Below are 19,417 nucleotides of genomic sequence, written 5' to 3'. Positions count from 1 at the left end.
TCACTACTGCTGTTAGAGTAATATGAAATGCTTGTTCTTGTGATGCATATTAGCCACCACTTGAAGGTGATTTCGTAAGAGGTAAACCAAAGTGAAAAGCAAATTTTATTGCTTGTGGTTTCTTGGTCTTTAAGCTGTCACCTAGGCAACAAAGCACTCAAGGGGAGTTGGTGGTTGCCAGCGCCTAACCAAAAGCTGTGTGTGTGTGTGTGTGTGACAGAGAGAGAGAGAGGGGGGGGTTACAGAGGAAGAATAAGGGGGGGAACCAGTCATCAAGGCCAATCAGCTACACTTTTTTGCAAGACTAACAGCGACCTTAGTACATTATTTATGAGATAGATTATGCATGTGTATTCGAGTTCTGATGTAATTTCTCTTATGATGCATATGGTAGAATAAATTAGACAGAGGAAGTTGGTCATCAGAGCAGAATAACAACCTGTTGTGTCAATTACTTGTTGATCAAATTGAAATGGGTAACTACATTAAAGGGACTATGACAGCAAGAGGGTATAAGCTCGTCATAGAAAAGTATTACTGCGGTTCAGGGCTGAGGCATGATAGGAAACAGATATCTAATAGGATTAGGCAGCTCAAGGGAATGTATCAGTTCATAAAAGACATCCATTCCGACAGTGGTTTAGGCCGTGATGAAAATGGGTGGCCTACTGCAACCTTGGAGTGGTGGGAGACTGCAACAAAGGTACTTGTTGATCTATCATATGTGCAGCTAGCAAGGATCCATCTGATTGCAAACTTACTTGAACTACTACATGTGCAGAAACATCCAGAATGGATGAAACTAATGTATGGGCCTCCTGAGTATCTACCACTGCTTGAGCGTATATTTGATGGTGTAGTTGTGGATGGTTCAAGCTCTTTTGTGCCAGGATACACCAATGCAGATGATCAAGAGCCTGAAGAGCCAGAGGAGCTTGAGGAGCCTAAAGAGCATGAAGAACCTGAGAAAGAGATGCCTGAGCAAGATCTACCTCCAGAGTATGCACACAGTCCTATGAGTACAAGCAGCCGCAAGAGAACCAGTAGTACCAGCACAACAGCTTCAAGTCCAAACAAGAAGACCAAAAGCCCAATGGTCAAAATGATGAAGGATTACATTAGTTTCTCTTCTAAGCAACAAGCTGAAAGAAATCAGTTCATCAAGGAAGCTATCTGTAATAGGCAAGACAAGAAGATGGCTCTGTTGGACAGCACCATTAGGCAGGCTCAGAAATTAGCTTTGGAGTGTGGGGTGGATGAAACTAGTACTGAGTACTATGCTGTTTCTCAGATCTGCTTAAATGATTCCTTGAGGCAGTTCTTCATTAACATATCCACAACTGAAGGAAGGCTGACCTTCTTGAGAAGATATTGCAAGCAGCACAACCTAGATTAGGATTATGTCTTTGTGGTGAAGGAAACTATCTGTACTAATTCAAGTAACATTTCAAATAAATTTGTTTGAACTGCTTGTGATCAATGCATTTATTTGACCTGTTTGTGCTGATTGAATTATGTCACTGATTGCTGATTGTATTATGTCACTGATTGCTGGTTGAATTATGTCATTGTATTGAGTTTTTGTATGGTTCACTGATTGATTTTTTGTATTATGTCCAGGATATGGATGTAGACAGTGACTCAAGTGAGGATGAGGTCTTGAGGCTTATTGCTGAGGAGGACAGTGAATATGAAAGGCAATTCACAGAGGATCTACTGCTGTTTGGTATGTATAATGACACCTACTTCAATAAAACTAAGAAGAGAAAGACGGTTGAAAGTGGTCATGATTGGGTGATGAGAAATCTAGCAGATAGTGTGCAATGCTATAACATGTTTAGAATGAGTAGAGAATTGTTTGATCGTCTGCATGATTTGTTGGTGCAATCTTATGGCCTAAAGTCCACATCAAAGAGCTCTTCAGTAGAGGCCTTAGGAATGTTTCTTTGGATAGTTGGTGCACCTTAGTCAGTCAGACAAGCTGAGAACAGATTAGAGAGATCATTAGAAACAGTTCATCGTAATTTTGACAAAGTTTTGAAGTGTATCATAAAGCTAGCAGCTGACATAATCAAGCCCCTCGACCCTGAATTTAGAACAATGCACCGTAGGTTACAGAATCCTAGATTCTTTCCACACTTCAATAATTGTATAGGTGCAATAGATGGCACTCATATACCAGTTGTCGTGCCAAGTAACAAGGTGGTGCAACATCTTTGTCGAAAGGGCTTCACTACACAGAATGTGCTTGCGGTCTGTGACTTTGACTTGAGGTTCACGTTTGTTCTTGCGGGCTGGCCTGGTTCAGTACATGACATGAGGGTTTTCAATGATGCAACAGACAAGTACAAAGACAAGTTCCCACATCCCCTCCTGGTATGTTATGCCTATGTTTGCACATTCAGTACGTAAACCACTTCGGTTGTAGCTTTTGTTTGTAACAAGAATGTTCGTATTTGCAGGGAAGTTTTACCTAGTGGACTCTGGATACCCCAATCGGCCTGGTTATCTTTCACCTTACAAGGGAACGAAGTACCATCTTCCAGAGTTCAGACAGGGGCTGATGCCCAAAGGTATGAAAGAGACCTTTAACTTCGCTCATTCATCTCTTAGGAATTGTGTGGAGAGGTCATTTGGAGTTCTTAAGATGAAGTGGCGGATTTTGTTGAAAGTGCCTAGTTATCCAATGCCAAAGCAAAGTCAGATAATTGTTGCATGTATGGCACTTCATAACTTTATTAAAGAGAGTCATATGGAGGATGAGGACTTTGATCGTTGTGACCGTGATGAGAACTATGTTCCTCATGAAGCATCAACCTCTCAACCGCCACAACAAAATACTCAATTAAGGGACGAAGATACAAATATGAATGCATTCCGTGATCAAATAGCCTCAAGTTTGTATAATAGATCGTAGAGTATTTTATTTCTTGTAGTTGATCGTAGAGTATTTGAATTGTATGTTTGAACGATGATATAATTGTACGAATAAAAACAATTCAATGTCCAGGAGGAACAGCAGCGTGTTCCTCCTGGCCGGCGCCTGTTCCTGGCCGGCGCCTGTGCATGGCCGGAGGAAGTAGAGGCCTGGGCGTGCATGTGCATGTGCCTGTGCATGGCCAGAGGAAGTGGAGTCCTGGGCGTGCATGTGCATGTGCATGTGCATGGAGTCAATAAAAATGAATTTGAGACATGCATGTTGTTTGAATCAATAAATGAGGGAAAATCAGTCATTAGCTCAAGGAAGACTACCTTTTAGCTCTTGCATCCAAACACCCCACAAGGAATAAATTTTAGGGGCTAAAATTTAGGGACTAAACTTTAGCCCATCAACTTTGGATCCAAACACCACCTAAGATGTTACCTTTTCGGCCACTGGTCATCACCACACGGCAGCGCACTACTGGCTAAGTGGCGATGGCACGGATCGCCCTCCCCTACAGTTCACGTTCAACCATTTTGGCCAATACCGTTGCACCACGTGGTGTAGCTAAAAAGAACAAAAATCAAGCAAAATAGCATTAAGGCAGGATTCAAACCAGGGACTCGCAAGGTGTGAGGAGCACCATTGCGCTACTAAGTTGTTTTCAAATTTGGAGGCGAATAACCTTATATAAACAATTATAATCATCAACTAATTTGAGATGAAGAACACATGCATAATTGATCTTTCTCTTTTTAATCTACAATAAAAATTTGTATTCGGTATTTCTTCGTCATATTTAATCCAAATTTGATGCTTCTTTTTTCTATTTTTTTTCTAAAATCACTCTTTTTCACTTAATGGAGTTTATTTGTAAGTAAATTGCTATTCCTTGTACCTTTTTATATGGCTTTGTCTTCTTGCACTAAACTACAAAGTAGAAAAACATTTTTTTTCACAACAATTGCTAATGTAACTTCATATTTCCTAATACTAAGGTAACTTAAGGTTGTGTCCAAATTTGAGGTGCATATGAGTTCAGAAATGTTTTAAGGTATGAAAATTTAAACGTTTGAGTTGAGTTATATGAAACTATGTGAGAGATGTATCTTTTTGTAAACAATGTATGGTTCTACTTTACCAAAATCATTTGAAATTTTTATGGGAAGCTTAAGGACCTAAAATATGTTGCCGTGTCAGTTTGTAAAATTTTTTGACCGAATTTAGATATTATTAGAATTATTTTATAATAAGGTTGTGAATAGAGTTTGAGTTATACCTAACAAACATTTGAATTTTTCATCTATTCTTAGGATTTTTCATGGACCAGCCATGGACTTTTCATGCATCCACCACTATTAAAAGCCACAGCTGGTAGGTGTAAAACTGAGAGGCATAAAGGCTGCACTGAGAAGAAAAGGAGCAATGGCCAGCACAAATGCCTTATTTGTACAAATTATGGGCATCATTGGCACAACTGCAAGAGAGGTAACCCAGAAGACATTGCTGCTATGATGGCTATGAGGTAATACATTGCTGCTACTTTACTCTTTCCTTGCATGTTTATGTTGAAAACTTGTATATTTTAACTTCTTTCTTAATGCTCATGTAGAGGACCACCAAAGAAGAAGGCGAAGAAAACTAAAACAGCTGAGTCACCTATTGTGCCTTTTGAGGATGAAGCACCAGCTTCCATGTCTTTTCCACCAAGGTTAGCAAATTTAGGTGGATGCTCCATATGAACATAAAAACTATGTTTCAACTCTAAGTAGTTTTATTTTCTCACTTAGACAAAGCTTGGAAACTACAACCAATGAAAATGATGTCAACTTAGAGACTACAAGTAAGAAAAAGCGAAAAAATGCCACCTCTAGTTCTGGAGGATCAAAGAGGTAACATCTGGTAGTTCTAAATTTTAGATGTCATATTGTCCTACCAATCAGTTTCTTTTGTTCTAACATTGTTGCTATCTCAAATAGATCAAGAGCAGGCTCAAATCAACCTGAACCTATTTCCATTGAGTTCCCTGAGACCACAAAGCAAACAACTGGTCAAGGTAAAGGCCAAAAGGAAACGGAATCTGCCTGCAAACAAGAAAACAACCATTCCGATGTTGTCACTAGACAACCCTGCAATAGGCACAAGAAGCAAAAAAAAAAAAAAAGACCCTGCTAGCCATGCAATGAGCACAAGAAGCAAAAAATATCTCAGTTTGTGAACTTGATATATTCAGTACTTGTGATGTATGTGGTCAGTGTACTTGGATTTATGTGTGAACGTTATGTGTAAACTTGGATGTATCTATTAACCTTATTCATGTGAACGTTATGTGTGAACTTGGTCTCTTAATGTAGCTGTGAACCTACTTTATGCATCTCTGAACCTTATGTATGCATGTGGGAAGTTAATATGATGTCACATAAATGAGTTCTGCAACTTTCTCAATTTTATGTCAAAGTAATGCGCATGTGTGCTGCATTGGTCATGATGTAAAAACAATGCACAAATACAATTCATTTTTCCCGATGCTTGGATTTCTATCACAATGGTTACAAAACTCCATGAGGGGCAAAATGGTCTTTTCAGGTGCTACTTAACACCGTTAGTGCTCAACAGTGGCGGGAGTGTCATATTATGGAAGAAATCTTACGTTGGTGTCAAATAGGAAACTTCAAAAAATTGAGGGCCAGGAAGGCTTCATTTTAGTGGTGTTGAATTTTCTCAAAAAAAAACAAAACGATGACCAGTCCATGCTGGGGGGGGGGGGGGGGGGGGGGGGGGAGAAAAGTCAAAGAACTCCACAGCACATACATAGAGCTGTTGACCCCAGTCGGCAGCTGGTCGCTAGCTTGACTGGTATGTGCTGGTATGGACACATGCGTGAATATTTCCCGATATGCTCCGACGCCTCGCTCCGGAGAGCGAGCGACGTGCAGTGAGAGGCACCGCTCGAAAGTCGAAACCTAGCTGCTAGTTGCTGCCATCGCATTCGCATCGTACCGTTCCCTGAGCTCTCGTGTGCCGTGTTCTTGCTGGTGCTGAGGGCTGACTGCTCAAGTAGTAAAAAGTGCTGGTGCGCGGCAGCTAGTGCTGCCAACTTGCATATATGGCCTAATCAACCCCATGTGCCACACGTGCAGACCGATCATCAGTTGTTGGGTATATACTTACGTCAGCTCATCATCAGGGCCCGGGGTTGACGAAGGCTTGACCTTTGTCACTTTGGGATGTATACATGTATACTGAACTAGTGTTCATAATAATGGCAGATTGAGTGCTGGCGGCCCTCGATATGGATGTGTTCATGATTTGGAGTAAATAAGGGTGTCCAGCAGTGATAATTCTGAAGAGCAATAGCCATGTTTCCAAGGAAAAGATAGAACAGCTTAATGAGATCAGGAAGAGTAAAGCTAGCTGTTAGCTGTTAGTGGCATTGTGACCTTGGCGCGCCTTCCCGTCCCTATATGTAGATCCTACCTAGAGTCGACATGTCGTCTCATTGGAAAAAACAAACATCTATCTATATATATATATATATCATTTTCTGAACTAAAATAGAAAAATATACACCTCTACATAATTTAACACCCTTTCACATCTAAATTTTGGACTATTGGATCTTCAACCACTCATCTAGCGGTTCCCCTTCTCTTCTTCCTCCATCCTCCTTCTAACTCCAGCCATATGGTAACCAGCAAATCAAGCTCCAACGCCCCCACCCGCCCTCTTCCTTACTTCTCAGGTGGTTCGTACAGCCGCTGTTCCCCAGCCTCATGTTAACTTCTCAAAATGACTCTATTCCTCTTCTAACCCTCAGTCTTGGATATCCTCCACTATCCGGCTAGCGCCCTTACCTCCTCGACGATTTGCTAACTACCAAGTATATGTCAAGGAGAACTTATAGAGAATTCACCCTCTCCTGTGACTAAACGCACTTATTAGTATATGTCAAGTAGTGCGACGCATATATATACTCCCTCCGTCTCAAATCATCACTATTCGTTCTAACTTTTCTAGATACATGCCTTTTGATATGCACCTAGATATATACTATATTTAGGTACATAACAAAAGTTATATATTTAGAAAAGTCAAAGCGAATAATAATTTGGGACAGTGGGAGTACTTTGCATCCATGCTAGTTAATCAGCAAATAAAGCAAGCACACAGCACCACCGAAGCTCATGCATGCATCCATGCATGCCAGCACAAATAATGAAGTAAACATTGAAATTTGTTCATCACGTGTTACATATGAATAAATAAAAAAAGAAAAGGAATATTACGGTTCATGCACCGAGGCACGTACGTTGGACGATACTAAAGTTCCAAGGAGGAGGAGGTCGAACAATACTAGAAATGGTTGTTTTGCCATTGCCGCGCACGTAGATTGCATCACATACAAATGTGGGCCTGTGGCCCGCGTGAATTATATTCACCATTTGATGATGCAGAGACGTACATAGTGGCCATCGATCTGGCTGTACCCATACAGTAATCAGTTCATGTGTGTACATGCAGCAGCTCTGCAATAACCAAACAACGCTCCTGTATGAGATGATCTAACACCCATGACGTCCAACGTGGCCTTTGTTTCTTGGGCACCAAACAAAAGAATTTATTTTATATACTAATTAAGATAACAATAATAACAAGGTGGTGCGCACCCTGATCATAGTTTTGTATATATGCAAATCCATGAGCAATATCATGCAGTATGGTGTGTGGTATTTTATTGTGACAACTTGTGATGTTTGCTTCAATTTACGGACTGTTCGTTTGTGTATTATTTATTATACGTGTTTTATTTATTTATTATTAGGTCATCTCCTCATCATGAGCTCTCCTGCATGCATGCAGGCAGGCACATGAGAGAGGCATGTGCACGTGCGCGCGCACGGCCCCTCACTTACGGCCGTACTTGCCGTCGTCGAGGAGGTCATCGAGGATCTTGTCGTCGAGGTACTCGAGCTCGATCTTCTCCCCGTTCCCGCGGGCCCTTCCTCCCCTGGACGAGCCGGCGGCGGCGGCAGACGACGACGACGACCCGCCGCCCCTGCTCTCCCCAGCGATCTCGCCGGGGAAGTTGAGCACGGCGGTGGCGCCGCGCTGGGCGAACGCCGCCCGGTCGTACGCCCGCGCGGCCTCCTCGGCCGTGTCGAACGTGCCGAGCCAGACGCGGGCCCCGCCGCGCTCCGGGTCGCGGATCTCGGCGGCGAACTTGCCCCACGGGCGCTTCCGGACGCCGCGGTACTTGGTGCCGCCGCCGCCGCCGGCGTCCTTGTTGCCGTCCTCCGCCATGGATCCCCTCTCGATGAGCTAGCGTGTGGCGGTGATGGAGCTGCGTGCAGGGCGGTATAGTAGCTCGCTAGCGACCGAGAGCTGTGTGCATGTGTGCTGTGGCCTGCATAACGCACAGGGCTATTTATAGAGGCCAGACCCAGGTGTGCTGTCTGCTGCGGCAATACGTATACGTAGCTCTGTATAGCCCGGTTGTATACTGCATGCATGTAGCCACGTACGTATTTTGACTCGACCGACCGTGTTACTAGCCTGCCGCGCGCAGAGCATAGATAGGCGTGTGGAAGCGCCGAGTTCAGACGGCAAATTAAACTTGAGAGGAAGTACAGTGAGTAGAATCAAGAGTCGGCTGATGCGCTCCACTGTACGAAAATATATTATGGTTTGCTAAAAGAGAAAAACTCTAGCAGGCATCCTTTCTCAGAGAGAGACACAGAGAGAGCATGATTGGACCGTTGAAAGTTCAAACTGCATGCTCATTCGCGCGCGCGGCCTTGCATGAAACAAACGGTGATATATTCGAGATACTTCTTCGAAAGGGACTGTATATTGTAGACTTGGTTTAATTTCTTTATCCTGGAGAGACAGATCGATCTTAGCTTATTATTTGCTTAAAATAAGAAGTTCCATATGTGTTTACCTTTCTTCTTAATTACTACTAAAGGACTTATTGAGCTGCTCTCGCATGGACTTCAATTAAAGAGCAACTAAAAATTATATATGTTTTAATAATCACAAAGAAGAAGAAGAGGAAGAATATCCTACATTCCTCAGTGAGCTTGGTTTTCAACTCCGTCCCAACATCAACACCGTCACTAGGCAACCCTAAACCGTGAAAACCAGTCACCTTTCCAACCTTGTGCTTCATTTAGAGTGGACTCGGCAATTTTTTCGTGGTTCAAAACTATTTTATCTCAAGTCGGAGTGTATCTATCTCTGTTCGGTTCATGAATTCAATACACGGCATGTGTCTAGTAACTGAATGAACATAAAAGAACATCATCTAACTATAATCGATAGCAGATTGACATAACCAAAATGAAATTAGTGGCCTATGAGACACCCAAATAATCCCTAGCACATCCGGAGAACCCATCAAAATGCATAGCCAACTCCCAACAAAACCTAGTTTTGGCAACGAAAAATAAACTAGGAAAAGGTGCATAACCACCTGAAATTTACTCATGGTTTATAAGACATCCTTTTAGCACAACCCTCAAGGAATTCCACCAAGGCATGGTTTTCTCCCCCTTTGTGCTTGTGACATAATATCATCATGATTGATTTTCACTAATACGGCATAGTTCATGCCAAGTCAGTACTTCCAAATAAGTATTACAAGTCAATCGCCTGCTACTTTGATTCTTAGGCCCTATTTGGATACAAAGTTTTTTCAAAGCTTAGGAGAAATATAATACAGTTTTGAAAATGCTTTGATTTTGATATGTTTTTTTGAGGGGAGATTTTGATTTCTTTATACACTGGCTTTTCAAACAATATGGCATTCAAAATAAACAAGCCCTTAGATGTTACGTATTCACGTAGGATGTGAAGGCAATGTAGACAAAATCAAAAACTAATTGCACGGTTTTGTTGTACTTTGCGAGATGAATCTATTGAGCCTAATTAGTCAATGTTTGGACAATAATTCATAAATACAAACGAAATGCTACAGTTGCGCATTTATGATAAAATGCAAACTTTGTCACTCCCAATTTGGGAACTAAACAAGGCCATACAGGCATGCTGGATCAAGCCAAAAGGTGAGTGTTATCGTACATTCATGCCACATCAGGAAGAAATAGAGCAAGTGTAGCTCAGCTTAATTATATATATGACGAGAGACAGGTTTTAGAGCCGGTATGGATGGGATGCTCTTAAGTAGCGTGTCAGTTTTGAGATCAACAGGAACGGAACTCCTGTAGGTATTCTCCTGGCTGTTACTAGAGACCAGCACAGTTCAGGTCGGTTTTCTGGTTTCCTGAGGGTTCAGCTAAAAGCCGACAGGAATTATTTCAAAAAAAATATTTGTTGGTTCCTGTCAGCTATGGAATAAACCATTTTCTGGTAGTGATGCATGAGTGCTAGGTAGCTATACCTAAAGTATCTTTCTGACGAATTTTTGAAAAGGTGCAGAATCATAAACGTCTATTCATTTGTCCTTTTGAGAATCAAGTTAGATCAAGTGCCCCCGCGCCGGCGGTGGCTGCCGGTCGGCTGGCTAAAGCCGGGGCGGCGAGTGTTGACGTGCGGGGTGTGTGCATCTTTGCTTCCAAAAGCGAAAGCTGCGAGCGAGAGGGTGGAAGTGGACGCTTCAGCCATGACTAAACGTTGAATTTTCGCTGGTCCGATATGACGCTGAAAACGCTTTGTGAGCTGCTGCAGTTCCATCTGATCTCTGAACGAGGAAGGTTCAGCACACAGCAGTCCAGCCACTAGCAAACACGGCAACAGCGATCGAGGAATTTTGCTGAAAGTTTTCCTCGCCAGTAGATCGCTTTTCAGGTGTGAAACTGAAACAGAATAGGTGTATCTTGTGGCACTGCTGCATGAAAACAAGCGACTCCTTTCTGTCCATGCAAAACAACAGCACAAAAGGCCCTGCCGAGATTCGTTACCAGGTTCAGACTGACTTCAATTCCTCCGATGGTACGGATCGACAAATCAAAGGAGATGGGTACTCCGCTGGAGAACGAAGGGTGGATGCTTGACAAGGATCTTTCAGTTCGGATTGACTCCATCCACCGGAGAGACGTACGCCAAATCTAGCAGCAAGTCCATCACCGGTAGTTTAGTTGTTGTATTGCTCGCCTCTATCTACCTTCTTGGATCAGGGCAAGAATGGTGCGTTGAGCTTCATCCTTTCAAGGAACTGAAGCTGGTGCGCTTAGAGCCTGGGGGCCTGGTGATGATGCACCAAATCACATTCTGGCTGTTAGCAGATAGCCACCGATTCTTATCTCCCAAGTCTCACATACATCCCGACCACCTTAAGCCATCACCGGGCCGCCGAAAACAAAATAAAAAAGACGCTCCAAATCTTGTTATGACGAGAGGTGTGCATATAAACGAAGCCTTACCGCGAACTAAGTCCAGCGAGGCATACACAAATTCCTACTCCCTCCATCCCAAATTACAACATTTAGTCATTCATCTTATTAAGAAAAAAGTTATGCTCAAAGTACTAAAATAAGTCATAAATAAAATAAATGATACTAACACCATTTTGGTGAATTGACAAACTTTGTGAAAAAAGTCAACAATGAATAGTAATTTAGGATGGAGAAAGTATGACCCAAGTGGTGGCACCATGAGATGAGATAGTAGTGAGTCAGCTAGCTAGTTCATTTTCATTCTACTTCCCCTACTTTAAAATCCGAAGGTATACTTGCAACCATAGCCACCATGCTTGATTTCATGCAACAATTTCGCGCCACCAAACAAGTGGCATCATGGAACATAAAACCAGCGCTTCTTGTAATATAATATGTAGCTCTCCTACCGGTTCATTTCAAAAAATAAAATAAAACCAGCGCTACATATTAAGCATCAACGACCTAGAAAAGGCAGCAGCCAAACCAATGGAGCAAAATTACATCAAGCCCTTTCACAATCAGCCTAAGGAAGACACTGCCTTCCAAGATTGCACTATGCAAACTTCCTAACCTGTGAAATTGTGGTGCATTGATATTCCTTCTCATGTGGGGTAGTCCTAAAATTTATTCTCTCTGGATAAAGTGAAAATTGTAAAAGCATAAGGTAGTATATAGCCCTTTTTCAAAAAAAAAACATAGGTGGTATATACCCTATGCCCTAGGCTCCAGTAGCCGTGACTTTGGCGATGCGGACGGACATGGCTTAACTTTTCCTCGGCTGGACTACTGGGCAATGATGTTCTCATGATTCGGCGGCTACGTCGGTATTGGGACGTTTGTGGCTAGGTAGGCAACTTCGTATGCATCCTAGATTTGGGATTGGATAGCCTGTCACCCTCCAGCCATTTTCTGGTGGCGCGCATGCAGCCACTTGCCGGAGGCGGAAAGGCGCCCGCCGTGTGCCTGCACCTCTTGATCAAGCGAGCTTTATCGTGTTCTGGTGTTGATGCACGGTCCCTTCAGAAGCATCTCAAGCAGGCGAGCTTGCGTCACTGAGTGCGTCGGGCCTGGTGTCTGTACAATTTATCATCTACGGACTATGGTGCTGGACAAATTCGACAAGAGTGAATATATGTTCGTAGTGTAGTAGTGTTAGTTATTACTATTGAGTTGTATGCACCGGTTCAACTTAAAAACTTAAAACGGTAGGGAAAGACAAGGCACCTAATTTGAAAAGTAGAAGATGGCTGCAATTATTTTATTTTAATTACACCCATTTGGATTTTAATTGGTGACCTCTGACTTTGATACGATATTGAGTTGCATGCACCAACTAATTCAGCATAAAAGTTTAAAATAATAGGTAAATGTGAGCAATTCACTCTTACTTCAACAATTACAATAAGAATCCATCATGAACTAAAAAGGAAAGGAATAAGAATTGAAGTGCGTAGCCGTAGTCATCCATGCTCGGCAAAAATTTGCATGGCCACTAACTACCTCCAGAATGTCTCGCCTTGGTAAAAGCTTCCATTTCTTCTGTTTCCTTTTGTAGCAAACTGCATGTATGAGGGTGGTAGTAGCGATAGTAGGCGTATTAAAGACTGTCATTGGCATAATGTGTTGAATATATACTGAGAAAGAACTGAATATAGGGTATACAAATAGTACAAAACGTATCCTAGAAATGAGACAGAAACCAAATATTGTAATCCTAATGATTCCTATCACATGACAATTGCCATCACTGCCGGAAAACTCAGAGGCTAAATACTAATTGCATTTTAACCTAGTACTAATGTGAGCACTAGTATCGGACCTAACGGCTAGCCCCCGAGGAGCCCCTCGTGACCCCCTTTAGTACCGGGTGGAGGCTTCACCCAGTACTAAAGGTCATCCATTAGTACCGGTTGAAGCCTCCAACCGGTACTAATGTGCCTGAGAACCTTTAGTACCGGGTGAAGGCTTTGGGTGACCTTTGGTACCGGGTGAAACCTCCACCTGGTACTAAAGGAGTACCTCCCCTCACGCGTCAGCCCCCCTTCTCTCTCTCACCCCACACTCACCCTCCTCCCCACACGTACTTATCCGCTCGTCCCCCTCATCCGACCCCACCGGCGCCTCTCTCTCTCTTCTTTTCCTCACCACGACTCCCGTCGCCGCCCCCCTCCGCTTGCCCCTCACCTCTTACATGTGTGAGGAGCGGCAGAGGCAAGAAGGGAGGGCGCGGTGAGGCGGCGAAGCGTCGGCAAGGCATGGCAGACCAAGGAGCGGCAGCGGAGCTCCAGCAGGCGTGGCGGAGCCAGGAGCGCATGGATCTTGGAGTAGTGGCCACCTCTCCCTCAGATTCGGCGGTGGCGGCAACCGATGGGCTGAGGAGCGGCGGCAGCGGCAACCGGTGGCGGTGGCTGAGCAGCGTAAGTACGCCGCCTTCCTCCTCCCCCTTCTCTCTCTGGTGCAGAGCTCAGGTGCTGTGCGGCTGAGGCTCCAGCGCTCGGACGGAGGGCGGCAGGGTGCGGCCGGGGCTCCAGTCGGTGGATTTCTTTTTTTATTTTTTAATACCCCTTTAATACCGGTTATTTGACCCGGTATTAAAGGACCTTTAATACCGAAGTAGCAATACCGGTTGCACAACTGGTACTAAAGGGAGGGTTAGGAACCGGTACTGAAGGTGCTTTCTCCAGCAGTGCATGATCATCAAGATATAACCCCTAGCATCCCCATATTTGTAGTTCGTGAACAATCACGGGAGAGGAAACCAAACGCGTGAGGAATATCCAGCTAACACCGCTCCGGGCAAGTGCTGGGGATAGTTGTGGCATGGTGAATATCATGAATCCTACGAGTTGTTCAGGAAAAGTGGAACCACTGCTTGGTGATGTCGAGCTAGGTAGTCAAGGCGCAAAGTGTAGATGCGCTTGATGTTTCCAAAGTAAGGGTGTGATAGTCGTGGTAGTCGCACATACATGCGCAAATGGTACATATATTTCCCAACCACCTAATCGACCGAAGATGGTTGGATAATGATTCAAAGCTCTTTTTTAGATATTCAAATATTTTCTTAGATATCATATACCAATTTGAATATTTTTTTTGGATATTAGGATTCAAGTACAAGAGGGCAATATCCATCGCATGTTAGATATCCGACCGGATAATTTGAAATAATTAGGTTGGACATAGGATTCAGATAGTTGCAATAGATATCCATAAAACATCAACTGTAGGCCCCATTCGATTGAGCCTAAGACGAGTTCCAGCCCCAAATTAAAGAGTAAGTGAAGTAGAGTTTTTTTATTTCCTTAAAGTATTTATAAGTAGAACTTACGAACTAATAAGTTTAAATTCTAATTAACTTCGCTATGATATTATAATAGATTGAAAATAAATCTAAAAATCCAATTGATGATCAGGCTAATGTCTAAGTTTTCTCAATCAAATACAAGACGGTGATATCGGTTGCCTATGATTCTCTATTGCACCTATGGGTGGTGAAGGGCCCTCTAATTTAGCTTAGAAAATTTAAGGATCGGACTCAATAAGGATCAAGAGCTGGGCTATAATATTATATGATTTTGAACTAAATAGATAGGGCTGAGTTGGATTGTGAAGGAATCACGAGGGCCACGATCCATTACCACCCCTAATTGCACCCCTATAGCACTTGCACACACCATGGCCTGGTGCCATGGAGTCGAGCACAATGTCACACCCGGTTTTAAAATAAAATTAAGTGCTACCTATATATACGCCAGGATCTAGTTTCATACGTATAGTGACATCATAAGTGAATAACAACAACAATATCATGTAAAAAACAAGAGAGTATATCTGAGATTTACGCTTAATCCTGGAAACAAAGGCTTCAAACTTTATAGGCAATCGACTGGGGGCTGCGTATGCCTAGAACTCAGTATCATCTTTAGAAAACTTCACACGCATTCCTCTTCTGAGCAGCAGTAAGCAAGGGTGAGTACACTTATGGTTGGTACTCAGCAAGGCTACAAAAAATAACTAGAATAACGATTTAAGTCCATCTTCAAGTTCAATTATCATGTGAGGGTCCAGGTCGCTCTTGACCGTGAGCACGACTGATATATCAATTTTACACTCCGTAGAGGTTGTACATCTTTACTCACAAGTTGCATAAAAGTTCAGAAGGACTTTAGACCCAACCATGCTGTACTGATTAGGCACTCATCACACTACCGAGGTGTGACTGCATAGGTACGCTACGAGGCCTTTACAAAGATTCCCTAGTAAGAATAGCTTGCTAAGGTTTCATGATCAGCGCAATGCATAAACCTCTCTAAAACTGCGAAGCTACCATAGAGCAGATCAGTTTGACCCTCTTGCCCCTTTCAGGTAAAGCTATCACAAACTAGAGTTTCTTATTAATTAGCTAATACCAGAGCCATATAGTTCTTGTGGTTGCACTGTTTTCCAGGGTGGTTCTTCATGTTCCAATTAATGCATGGTATTCTTGTAAATAAGCATAGATAGAAGGATAGTTAGGACACTTGCCTTTCTCCAAAGAGTAGTTACTCTTACTGCTCCTCAGCTCTTGCTCTCTTGAAACTCTTAATCTTCAAATCTTTCGAACAGCGATCCTTCTACTCAAAGCAATCACCGGCATAAACATACAAGTAAACAAACAAGCACAACTAAGAATAGTACAACAATCAAAAGAAAAGCTTTAAAAGAGCATACTAAAGGATAGAGCTCGATTCTAGGATCACGCGAACGCAAGGAACTAAGGTTAAAATGGTACAACTATCAAGAGATTTGGATTATAAAAGAAAAAACAAGAGCTACATGCTTCATTTATTTTAGTTGAGAAAAACAATGTAAAGAAATTTCAGAGAAATATCCTTAGTTGGAATTAATTAAGTCATATTTACGTATGAAAAGATGATGTAAAGCTTAGTTCAATTTTATTTATAAATATTTTAAGTACAATTTTAAGAAAATTAAACATTTGATTTTAAAAGCAGCATGTAAAAGCATCTAAGCGTATAACCTTATGATTTGGATTCAACTAACCAAATATAATTAAAAATACATTTATATTCATATTAGTCCAATTAATATTTAATAAAGAAAAATTGAGATATAACCTATGTAGCTTTTATTCATCAAACGAATTAAATAAACATTAATCAAATTAAGTTTAATTTATAAAAAGCTGAGGTATATCTCCAATTAGTTTTTAATTGGAAGATTTGTTTAAATAAGCATTAGTCAGATTAACATTAGTTATGAAAACACGAGGTTGAACTCTAATTAGATTTTAATTAGAAAAGCAAGTATATAAGTACTTAATCATATTAATATTTTGAACAAATTAAAAAATAGAGAATATGATCAACAGTGCTTCTAATGGGTAATTGAAGTTGATATAAATCTAACGCAATAAGAACAAGGTTAAAACGGAGGTAAAACGTGGAATCTATGAGCTAAACAAGGTTGAAAGGACCTAAACAGAACTAACTATAGATCCGAAGGGTTAGCAAAGAAGATATGCAAGATAAAGTTAATAGTGCTCGCAAAAATCCAAAAGGATAGGGTTAGATCTGTTAAAGATCATGGCTTGGGCTAGGTTGAAAGAATCTAAGAGATCTAGGGGGTTATCTGGGAAAGGCTCAAATCACAGGAAAACTTCTAAACATTAGAGGATCTTCCAGGGGCCAGATTGCAAAAGTTCGGAGCTTTTGCTCCCACGGCGGACGACGGTCCTAAGCGCTCCGATCGCCAGTGCTCCAGCGACCCTAGGCTTTGGCTGGCTAGCGGATTAGAGAGAGGAGATGAAAGAAAGCTCGCAGGGTGACTCACCGGCGGTGGGAGTGGACGGAGACGGAAGGAATCGACAGAATGGTGTCGGCGGCCGGCAGCTTCGGTCTTCACGCGGGCGGGCGCTAGCGCTCCGATGGAGAAAGAGTGGCAACGGGGCCTGTGGGATGCGTGCGGCTCGACGTTGCGGTGTTCCACGTGGTGCCAGCTCCCTCCAGCGGCCGTCGAACGCGATGAATTGGCCAGGGAAGTCTGTGGTAGTGCGCGGGTTTCAAGCGAGCGTGTGGCACTCTGGCATCTAATCGAAGGTGGCGGCCAGCGGCGTATCCCCTACTCGACTTCGTGGACCTCATGGTAGCGTCGGCCTGCTCTGGCTATGCCCCTAGCGGCGAATCGGGTGGAAAGGTGGCGACAACCCAGTGAGCTTTGGCGGACGATGGCCACGTGGTGCCAGCTCCCTCCGGCGGCCGTCGAACATGATGAATCGGCTGTGGAAGTCTGTGGCAGTGCTCTGCTCCTCCAGCTTGGCGGCGGTGGGCTTCAAGCGAGCGTGTAGCGCTCCAGCATCTAATCGAAGGTGGTGGCCAATGGCGCACTCCATGCTCGACTTCGTGAACCTCATGGTGGCGTCAGCCTGCTCCGGTTGTGCCCTTGGATGGCGAATCAGGCGGAACGGCAGTGACAACCTGGCGAGCTCTGGCGGACGACGGCCACATGGTGCCAGCTCCCTCCGGCAGCCGTCAAACGTGATGAATCGGCTGGGGAAATCTTTGGCAGTGCTCTACTCCTTTGGCTCGGCGGTGGCAGGCTTCAAGCGTGCATGCGGCGCCCCGGCGTCTAATCAAAGGCGATGGCCAGCGGCGCACCCCCTACTGTACTTTGTGGACCTCATGGTGGTGTCGGCTTGCTCCGGCTATGCCCCTAGGCAGCAAATTGGATGGAAAGGTGGCGACAACCCGGCGAGCATTGGCCGACGATGGCCACGTGGTGCCAGCTCCCTTCGGCGGCCGTCGAACGCGATGAATCAGCCGGGGAAGTCTGTGGCAATGCTCTGCTCCTCCGGCTTGGCGGCGGCGGGCTTCAAGCAAGCGTGCGGCATCTAATCGAAGGCGGCGGCCAGTGGCGCACCCCTTTCTCGACTTCGTGGACCTTATGGTGACGTCGGCCTGCTCCGGCTATGCCCCTAAGTGGCGAATCGGGCGGAAAGGCGGCGACAACCCAGCGAGCTCTGGCGGACGATGGCCACGTGGTGCCAGCTCCTTCCGGCAGCCGTCGAACGCGATGAATCGACCGGGGAAGTCTGTGGCAGTGCTCTGCTCCTCCGGCTTGGCGGTGGCGGGCTTCAAGCGAGTGTGCGGCACTCCAGCATCTAATCAAAGGTGGCGGCTTGTGGTGCACCCCCTGCTCGACTTCGTGGACCTCATGGTGGCATCAACCTGCTCTGGCTGTGCCCCTAGGCAGCGAATCGGGTGGAAAGGCGACGACAACCCCTTGAGCTCTGTCGGACAACGGTGAGTAGCGCTGTGCGAGGATGAAGGCGAGGCACGAGCGGTGCAGCTGAGCGCAAGGCTCGGGCACTTGCCCTTTTATAGATGCATGGCCCGAGGTTCACCGGGGTGCGCACGCGAAGATGGCGGCGGCAGCGCACACCGTGTCTGTGCTAGACTCGGTGTTGGGGCCGTATGGGCTAGGCGGGCTTGCGGCTAGGTCGACCGGGGTGGCTCGGCCCCACAGACTCGACCTGATAGGAATAGGATAGTTATTCCTTTTTATTTTTAGAACTATTTCCAGTGTAAAGATAAATCTAGATAAATCAATAAAGCCATGAAAAATACTCTGAAAATCTCAAAAGTTCCAGGAAAATTCCTAGAGAGATACTGGGATACGAGGAGTCTAAATAAAATACTTGGAACTCGTAAAAAAAAGAATTTAGAGCTTTCTAATAAATAGATTTAGCTCTAGGAAAATGAAAATAAATTCCAAAAAAAGCTGGAAAATTTTGAGAAGGACCTGATCGTCGACTCAACGCATTTTAAAACCTTTTTGCACTCAAGAAACACCAAGATGCATTGGCATGAATGCAATACACACAGAACAATCTTGTTTAATATTTTTTAAAAAAACAACCAATTGTTTTCCTACACTGAATTTTCTGTTAAGAAAATAAATGTTGGAAAATTTTTAAAAATATGAGAAAATTATTTTTAATTGTTCTTTCTAATCACATTCTGAAATTTAAAAATTTCAGGGTGTGACACACTTTATGGCTAATGAAAAGTACGGTGACATTTTTGCCAGCGAAAGGGTC

General features: G+C 43.7%; 1 protein-coding gene and 1 pseudogene across 1 annotated transcript; one reads left to right on the top strand and one right to left on the bottom strand.

Moving 5' to 3' along the window:
• Positions 1–1,728: 1,728 nt before the first annotated feature.
• On the top strand, positions 1,729–5,336 carry LOC140221125 (uncharacterized; annotated as a pseudogene).
• Positions 5,337–7,681: 2,345 nt separating this feature from the next.
• Positions 7,682–8,224, bottom strand: LOC117841000 (ethylene-responsive transcription factor ERF098). Its single transcript, XM_034721562.2, has one exon. It carries the CDS (start codon positions 8,222–8,224, stop codon positions 7,829–7,831), a length of 396 nt encoding a protein of 131 aa, XP_034577453.1. The 3' UTR covers positions 7,682–7,828.
• Positions 8,225–19,417: the final 11,193 nt, after the last annotated feature.

Source organism: Setaria viridis, chromosome 9 (assembly GCF_005286985.2).
Source record: "Setaria viridis chromosome 9, Setaria_viridis_v4.0, whole genome shotgun sequence".
NCBI lineage: Eukaryota > Viridiplantae > Streptophyta > Magnoliopsida > Poales > Poaceae > Setaria > Setaria viridis.
The sequence above is the reverse complement of the archived record's forward strand: the minus strand, read 5'-3'. Positions and strand labels throughout refer to the sequence as shown.

What these genes read in the sequence shown, in the direction of transcription:
- LOC117841000 (XM_034721562.2), bottom strand. Translation starts at nt 8,224, where the DNA reads ATGGCGGAGGACGGCAACAAGGACGCCGGCGGCGGCGGCGGCACCAAG.